This window comes from Coffea eugenioides, chromosome 6, assembly GCF_003713205.1.
Source record: "Coffea eugenioides isolate CCC68of chromosome 6, Ceug_1.0, whole genome shotgun sequence".
Lineage (NCBI taxonomy): Eukaryota > Viridiplantae > Streptophyta > Magnoliopsida > Gentianales > Rubiaceae > Coffea > Coffea eugenioides.
This window is the reverse complement of record NC_040040.1, coordinates 18,165,611-18,174,482: the sequence shown is the minus strand read 5'-3', so window position 1 is coordinate 18,174,482 and position 8,872 is coordinate 18,165,611. Positions and strand designations below refer to the sequence as shown.

Sequence of the window (8,872 nt, the reverse complement as noted above, 5' to 3'; positions counted from 1 at the left end):
AGGCAGCCTTTTACAGATTTTGCTGATCGCAAAAAGCAAAGCCCAGCCCAAACTCCGAGCCCAATCACGTCTTCCAACGTTAAAATATCCTACGGCCAATAACAATTCTTGGATCAGAACCAACGGTCCAGATTCAAGACCCCACATATTTGAATTCAAATTTCGCAGAAGTAACGTTACGATGCCGGAGCCTCGGGTTCGGTTCCGAACAACCTAAAATTTTCCACTTATTCCCAAACCTTGAAATAAGGAAGAATGTCTACTATTAATGCACTCCTAATCTAGGATTATTAATTCGCTGCTAACTATTTTCGTGGTATGATCTTTATTTTTGACCCTCTTCCATGTTTATTATATCTGTTAAAGATCTCATTGTTTTTGAAAAGATTCTGAGTAGTGGGTTCTTGAAGATTCTTGTATTGCAGCATCAAAAATTTTTCCTTTGAACATTTTTGAAGATTTTGGGTGCTAAAAATCTGGTTTTCTTGAATTGTTTAGGTAGTGGAGAAGATATAGGGCATAAATGGAGGATCCAAGAAAAGGAGGGGGAGGGAGGCATGACTTAAATTTGGCCTCAAGGAAAGCTGAAGAAGCAGGTTAATGTTCTTGGACTCTTTTATTTATTGTTCATTACTTCTTGGTGCTTTTCTGGATTCCACTTTTCCAGCCAGAGATTTTTTGTGAAAATTTTGGAGGTATTTGGGTTTCTCTTTGTCTAATGACATATAAGTTCAATTCGTGAACTACCAGGGTATCATGATTAATGCAATTATATTTTGAAGGTTTCTGCAATAAGGGTAAAAAACAATTCCAATAATCAAAAATTTGAATTATCTTGGAAAATGTAGGGAATTTTTTAAAATTTTAATCAGGGCTTTCTTATGTTTGGAACCCAATTGAAGTGTTAGCTAAGAATTTATGTTATCTGGGGATTCTATTTTACGGGGTTCAGTTTACTGAATTTCTTATCTGTTTTTACCAAGTAAGGCAAAAATTCAGAATTGGTGAATTTATTTAAAATCGTGTTGTTTAACTTGCAGCCCTGAGGAGATTTCAAGCTACACATTGGCTGGAATGTTTAATGGGGCCTCTCGGCATATCGAGCCAGCCTTCGGAAAAAGAGTTCATTGCATGCCTGAGAAATGGTCTGATACTCTGCAACTTAATTAACAAGATACAACCAGGTTCTGTTCCTAAGGTGAAACCCCTTATCTGGAAAATTAACATGACTAAACTATCATTTGATTTAGAGTTTTGTCGAATTTTAGACTATAGTTTTCTCTTTTTTATTATTGATTTTTGAACACATGCTTAGGTTGTGGAGAAGCATTCATCTTTGCACTCACTATTTTGGGATTCTCAGCCATTGCCTGCTTATCAGTATTTTGAGAATGTAAGGAATTTTTTGGTAGCTGTGGAAGAATTGCATCTCCCAGCATTTGAGGCATCAGTTTTTGAGAGGGTAAATTTAAACCGTATGTTAACATTTCTGAGTGCGGTTGGAAAATTATGTGAAAGGGTAGTAATGGCAATGCATTTATATAATGCATTTTCAGGATAATATTGAGGAGGGATCATCGACTAAGGTTGTTGATTGCATTTTGGCACTTAAAGCATACCAGGAGTGGAAGCAAATGAATGGAAGTGATGGGTTTAATAAGCCTCCTCGATCGCCTTTTATGATCCATTCATCATGTAGGCCTAACACTCGACCTCAAGGATCATCAAATTCTAACAGTTGCAGGCAATTGGACATGTCCACAAGCCATGACAAAAAGCCACCAGCAGCAAGTGAAAACCAGAAAGTTCAAGGTTCATTTAGTTCTTATTCCTTTTTTCATCATATGTGCCTGTACGTGGAATTTATGATGATAAAGAGTGCTGATTTTCATTATAGGCCATAGATGGTGCTTACAAGTTCACATTAAGTTTCTCACTATTTGATAGATCAGTAATTACCTGAATGTGATCGATTTAATATTGATGGTTTCCATAAATGGGAACACTGTGCAGAAATGGAGCATTCAGATGTTTGTTGTAATGGTAAAGTAGAGTTTTTTAACTTGAGATGGAAAATTATAATTATGTTATGTTCTTGTACTAAAGCCTTTGAACGATCAGTTTTGCACCTAGCTTGATGTTTTTAACCTACATGGGGTCTACTTTTTTTCTCCATAAATAGCCTTCCCTAAGCAGCTTCCTTGCCTACTTACATTGTTTGCATTTTAAGTGGAAAAAGGAGGAGCACCAGTTGCTTCTCTGGTATCATATTTCTTCTTGCAACTGATGTCTATATTGCCTCTCTGGTATCATTGATTTTCTTGTTACTGATATCCATGTTGCCGTCTCCTTAATATGTTAGATTTAATCATCAAGGCTCTGGCTGATCACATGGTTGACACAAAGGAGAACATGGATAGTAACCTTGTTGCTTCTTTCCATAAGGTAAACATGGTAATTTTGGTCCTAAAAAGTGTATCATGCATTCATAACAATTTTACCTTCTAGATAATTCTCAAGCAGATCTCAACATCATCTATTTCCATTATAGGATCCAGTCAAGCAATTTGGAGAAATTTTGTCTACTTGCTTGGAGGAACAACTACATAAAAGGTTTCCTGAGGTCAGTTGATATTATTGTAACTCTACATTTTCTTGTGCAAAGAATCAAGTTCATCAACCTGTACTCCCTTAGCATGTGTCAGTTATAATGATATCCACAGACAATGGAATTTTTAGGAAGTTTATTCTTCTGGTTTATCCTATGTTAAAAATGTAAACTATGTCTTGATTTTTCCATTTCTGCAGTTTCAAGTTTAGGCATCTTGTTTAATTTTTGAGATGTGCCATGCCAATAAGGGTTTGGGTGCACTGGGGTAGGACTATTACATAACTCCTATCTTTTCGAGATGTTGGCCCCTGCAAATGATAGCTTGTAAAACAACGACATAAACTTGTAAGTAGTTTGATTGAGCATGAGTTTTGAGACATTTGCGCCTATAAGAAAAAGTTCAGTTCTGATTTAGGGGGAAAACACATGATAGAGAGTGATGTCTTGCACAGGCTGAGGAATATAAAACATTAATCATCCATTCTTGTTGAACTGGTTTATAGTGCAACATATGAGACCTGTGCAGGTAAATCTTATTGAGGAATTTTTCCTGAAATGGATATTTCTTTGTTATTGTTTTACGTACATAGGTCAATCTTATGGCTCCTAAAATTTCATAATATTCAGAGTCACCCTAGCAAATATATTAAATGCATTGCTAAACATAAGTTGGTTATTTACATAAGCAGGCCAAGCAATGAAATTGCAATGATGCGATTGTGACTGGCAATAAACTCTCTCTTGTCCATACATATTCACTCAACATACCTTTCTGTCTTTTTTTTTAAAACTATCTTGTTGAAGATGATGGTACTGTTATCATATTACCATGTTATAGTTGTCATAAAACTAACAATAGAGCTTTCTGTATATCATGTCCAGTTGAGAACAGAGATAGTCATTCATAATCAAGGAAGAAGCAGCTCAAAGAAAAGTAGAACATGTACACCCCTTGAGGATTTGTCCTCTCTTGTAAACCAGCAGGTACAGTAGCTGTACTACATGTATGCAATTTTCAGACAGTTTTGGAATCCTGGTACAATTTTAAGTTGGTTACCATCTATATATTTTGGTATGGACATTGACAAGATGCAAATATAAATCATATCCAGAGAAAGAAAGCAGTATGCAAGTTGTACATGATGGCACACTAGGTTATTTGTGCAGTCATGTTTCTTATAACACGACATCAAACTCTACATGGAGAGAGAGAGAGAGTAAGAAACCAAATGTGGCTGGAATAAAGTGTTTGCACTTATGGTTATTACTGTAGCATTTGATAAAATATGTTTAGTGTCTAGCTTACTGCATTTCAATGAAAACTTTTGTAATTGATATTTGATCACAGGATAAGTCATATATTGATTAGATTGAGGTTTGTTTTCTTGTGTTTTGTATTCCAAATTCCTTAATGCCGAGAAGAGGGGGAATGTACATGATTTAAATATGTCCTCCCTTATCAGGTGTGAACATGGTTTGTTCATTTTTATCATCTTATTGCGGAATGCAAACCAACTACCTACTTCTATGCTTCTCATACTGATATCTAGATTATGGTACTTCTGGTCATTTGCATGACTAAAAGAAATTTTTTAAAGTTCTTCATCTTTTCAGATGAGTTTCTATTCACTCCGTGTGACATTCTGGTATACAGTGCTGCAGAGCATGTTTGACAAAGGGTTTCTGCAATCACTGGAATCTGGTTGAAAAGCAAGAAAAGGAACTGATGGTATGCTTTCAGTGCACACATATTGCTTACCATGTGTTATCTGATTGTGTTTTGAGGTTAAATTTGAACTCATGCAAGCAGATGTTGTTGTTGATGTCCCTATAGGATGGAATATATTTCTAACTTGACGGTATCAATTTTCTGCTTGCAGAATCTCAAGATATTGCTATCAACTACAAAGAAAGAGTTTGAAGGCCTTCAAACTCAGTTAAACAGCGATCTGAAACAACTTGGTATGATGTTATTTTGTCTTGCCATGTTCTTTAAGGAGGGAGATCATTATGAAATGTATGATTAATCTGGATAGCTGTGAAATGAATGTGCCATGGTACTTTCTCATAATATTTCTTCCCAGTGAAAAATAGCTGCTATTTTTAGTATACATTTTCATTTGAGATTTAGTTCCACATTGGATGTTGTGCATGTTGTGCTAAACAATCTTACATTACTTTTTATTGTCATATCCAGTTCAAATACATTACATTGAACCACAATGTGTCTATTTGCATGATTTCAGGAGGCCAGCTCCTGGAGATGTCTGTTGCTGCTCAAAAATACCATAGGGTTGTGAAAGAGAATAGGAACCTGTATAACATGGTGGAAGATCTAAAAGGTAAACAAGTAATTGCATCCTCAATATTTTTCTTATTGGTTAATGCTTCGTCTTCTTTTCATATTTGGCACGTAAATAAAATGAGAAGACAAAATATTCAAAACTTTTTGCTGAGAAAGAATAATGTGTTCTGGTAAGAGAGGTGTTTTTTCTTTCTTTTTTTTAATTAGAAATGGCCAAGCTAGGACAATTAACTAAGAGGTAGTTTCTTATAAACATCGCACTTTCTTTCACTAAATTTTTTTTGTACATGGGAAACAACCGTTATTCGTTCTTATGGTTGAAATATTTTGTAGGAAATATTCGAGTTTATTGCAGAATCAGGCCCCTCTTTAGAGCTGAAAAAAAGAGTGTCATAGACTTCATTGGAGAAGATGGTTCTTTAGTAGTTGTAGATCCATTGAAACCCCAAAAGGATGGTAGAAAAATTTTTCAGTTCAATCGTGTTTTTGGTCCAGCTGCTACTCAAGGTAATTAGAACTATCCTCTGTTGATGGTTGTAGTAGTCTGTTGTGATGATTTTATGAAATAACCATACAGCACTGTTCATTTCCAGGTGAGGTATTTGCAGATACTCGGCCACTCATTAGATCTGTGATGGATGGCTATAATGTTTGCATTTTTGCCTATGGTCAAACTGGATCTGGAAAAACACACACTATGGTAAGGCTTCGCATTGATTCTAAAAATTGTGCTTCTTTTAGGTTGAAAAACGGTCCATCTTCAATTTTTCTGCTTCAGAATTACTGAATTCATATGACTTGTCTTGTGAAGACATTCATCTACTGAAGGATCATAAATCATCAAGTTTGATTCTTGAAATCTGGGAGCCTTTCTAACTAATGCTTCTCCGTGGACAGAGTGGCCCTTCTGGTGGAACAACAGAGGAACTTGGAATTAATTATTTAGCTCTCAATGATCTCTTCCAGTTATCAGCTAAAAGAAAAGACATCATGAAGTATGATATGCATGTCCAAATGGTTGAGATATATAATGAACAAGTACGTGACCTGCTTGCAGAAGATTCATCAGTCACAAAATATCCTTCCCTGCTTTTTCTGACCTGCTGTCTTTTGAGACTATCTGTGTTATCTTTTAACTTCTCATTTGTTACATGTCCATAATTTGGAAAACTTAACTATGAATACATTAGAGATTCGAAGTTGTTTGGGTGACAATGACTTGGCTCTTCCAGATGCATCTAAGCATCATGTGACGTCCACTGCAGATGTAATTACCTTGATGAAATTTGGCGAAACAAACCGGGCTGTTGGTTCCACTGCCATCAACAATCGAAGTAGTCGTTCTCACAGGTAACATGAAACACTTTATTGAACTCATTATTGATTGCAGTGTTGATAGATGCCAATAGTTTTGTTGTGCTTATTGTGTCACTCTATGGTGCAGTGTGTTGACGATTCACGTGAATGGAGAAGATGTATCTGGAAGCAGACTTTACAGTTGCCTACATTTGGTAGACCTTGCAGGTAGTGAGCGGGTTGATAAGTCAGAAGTAACTGGAGAAGGCCTCAAAGAGGCACAACATATTAACAAATCTCTCTCAAGTTTGGGGGATGTTATCATGGCATTGGCACAGAAGAACTCTCATATCCCATATAGGAACAGCAAACTCACACTGCTCTTGCAGAATGCTTTGGGTAAATTCATCTTTTACTTTGGTGCTTTTCTGTCATTTTTACCACTCAAATGTACAGAACTTTCACAGTCAAATTTCAGTTTACACAAAAATATGGGGATTGAAGCAAACGTTATTGATTAATGACATGAAACTGAACCGTAGAGAAGCTGATTACTCTAGAATTGTGCAGGAGGACATGCAAAAACGTTGATGTTTGCTCATGTGAGTCCAGAAGGAGATTCTTTTGGAGAAACAATTAGTACCTTGAAGTTTGCTCAGAGGGTCTCAACAGTGGAGCTTGGTGCAGCTTGTGCAAATAAGGAGAGCAGTGAGGTTTTAGAGCTTAAAGCACAGGTACACAATCTTCATATAATGTGTGACTAGATTGGTACTCGGAATATCAGTTCCTTAATAATAATTTTACCCTTTCTACTTTTATCTTGATGAATAGTTGCTTTATTACCATGATATATATTTGTTCAAAACTGCAGATTGAGAGCCTAAAGAAGGCATTGGCTAAGAAGGAAACATATACACCTCAAAGAAGTAAAACAAAGGAAGCAGTGAAAACACCATTGGCTGAAAGAACCCCTCCACGCCCCCGAAGATTGAGCATTGAGAATTGCAGCTCCATAAAATTGGAAAAAGAAAACTCGGATGATAGGAAGGGAACCAAAACCCCTTTTATGCAGGGACGATCACGAAGATTAAGTTTGGAAGGGCAGCGATACGCCAAAAAAGATCCTGAGCAGATTACGTTTATAGATCCATTAAGCAAGCCATTAGAGCTCAACGGCGCAGATTTTCAAAATCCTACCCCGCTTCAAAATGGAGCCATCGTGAAGAAGCCTCTAGGAAATACAGGTATTGGTCGTTCAGTGCAGGATATTGACCGCCCAAGTGTTCACAAAAGTCCAACAAAGTCTCCTATTAGAAGTTCAATGGTGAAAATGGATTTACAAATTGGTGGTTTGGTGAAAACAGATACAAGCACAGATCTACAGGAACCTGCTCAGCTTCAAGATACAGAAGTTTTGAGAAAGTCTGAAGGACATGCAGGAAATGGCTGTTCAGTGATGGACATTAACCGCCCGATTGTTCCAAAAACTCCAACAAAGTCTGCTTTTAGAAGTCCAATGGTGAGAACAGATACAGGTATTGGTTCTTCGGTGGCGGAGATCAACAGCCTAAATATTCCAAAAAGTCCAACAAAGTCCGGTTTGAGAACTCCAATGGTGAAAACAAGCAATAGAACAAGGATTCCACAACTTCAACAGCCAAAGACACCCCAGCCAGCAGCAGTAACATCCAGGAATGAAAGCCAGAAGGGAATAAAGAGTGAGCATAGTGTTCCTTCAGAACTCATTACACCTGGCTTGACCAACACTGCACATGGAAAGGGATCTCAAATAAGGAAATCTCTTCGGTCTATCGGAAAACTTATCAATGGATCTGAGAAAAGGTAGCTAGCTCTTTCCTAATTTTTAATCTCATTTTACTGCAACTTTCCTGTAAGCTGACGAATTTTTTTTAAAAAAAATTATTCATTCTAAACCTTATGAGGTGATTAAAGTTGTCATCATTGATACACAGCTTTAACCTTTCTTTTTTTCCCTTATCTTGTCTTTTGGCATATGCACCTGCTTAATTCCTTCCCTCAACTCCATGTGCACAATTGCAGGAATCAGCAGAAGTCTATAGAACCACTTGCAGTCTCACCTTTCAATGGCTCTAGTAACACTTTTGAGGAAAAGTCACCAATTTCATCCAACTCAAGAGCACTAAGGAGACAGTCATTGACAGGAATTCCACCACCAGACAGATCAAGGAGATCTTCTCTTGGAGGAAATCCTTCTACAGACTCTTGTATGTAAAAAAAAAAAAAACCAATTTTACTTGAAACAAAATGACTGGTTTCTACTTGTCTTAGTGAACTGACATAAGAGGTCCCTTTTTTTGTGGCTGCAGATGAAAAAAGGAACTCCAAAACACCGCCTCCTGTCCGTGCTTCGACCAAATTGACAAAGCGGTGGCTTTAAGATCATTCAGGGTAGACAGTGCTTTGGCTCGAAGCATCATACTAACAAGCAACATTTGAGTAGGGAAAATGTTTCGCCAGATTTTCACTGACGATACTTGCTGCCATAGACTAGCAAATGTACTGACGACAATTTTTGTAGTACTGTACAGATTAGCGACCTGGCAATAGTGGTAATGGAAGATGTGATATTATTTGGCAGTGCCTTTTTTTTCCCCCCTAATCGCTGGAGGTTTAGCAGT

General features: G+C 37.0%; 1 protein-coding gene across 1 annotated transcript; it reads left to right on the top strand.

Moving 5' to 3' along the window:
• Nucleotides 1–280: 280 nt before the first annotated feature.
• On the top strand, nt 281–8,837 carry LOC113773741 (kinesin-like protein KIN-14L). Its single transcript, XM_027318360.1, has 20 exons — nt 281–316; nt 499–596; nt 1,041–1,198; nt 1,316–1,462; nt 1,557–1,812; nt 2,363–2,445; nt 2,552–2,623; nt 3,416–3,595; nt 4,266–4,340; nt 4,492–4,573; nt 4,858–4,953; nt 5,250–5,423; nt 5,510–5,616; nt 5,814–5,992; nt 6,102–6,266; nt 6,361–6,611; nt 6,783–6,946; nt 7,084–8,054; nt 8,274–8,458; nt 8,561–8,837. Exons 2-20 carry the CDS (start codon nt 524–526, stop codon nt 8,629–8,631), a joined length of 3,489 nt encoding a protein of 1,162 aa, XP_027174161.1. The 5' UTR covers nt 281–316; nt 499–523; the 3' UTR covers nt 8,632–8,837.
• The last annotated feature ends 35 nt before the right edge of the window (nt 8,838–8,872 follow it).

Excerpts from the sequence above, each read along its gene's own strand:
- LOC113773741 (XM_027318360.1), top strand. The coding sequence starts at position 524 with ATGGAGGATCCAAGAAAAGGAGGGGGAGGGAGGCATGACTTAAATTTG. Across the intron at positions 4,574-4,857 it reads CAGCGATCTGAAACAACTTG|GAGGCCAGCTCCTGGAGATG; the intron begins GTATGATGTTAT and ends GCATGATTTCAG. Across the intron at positions 6,612-6,782 it reads GCTCTTGCAGAATGCTTTGG|GAGGACATGCAAAAACGTTG; the intron begins GTAAATTCATCT and ends AGAATTGTGCAG.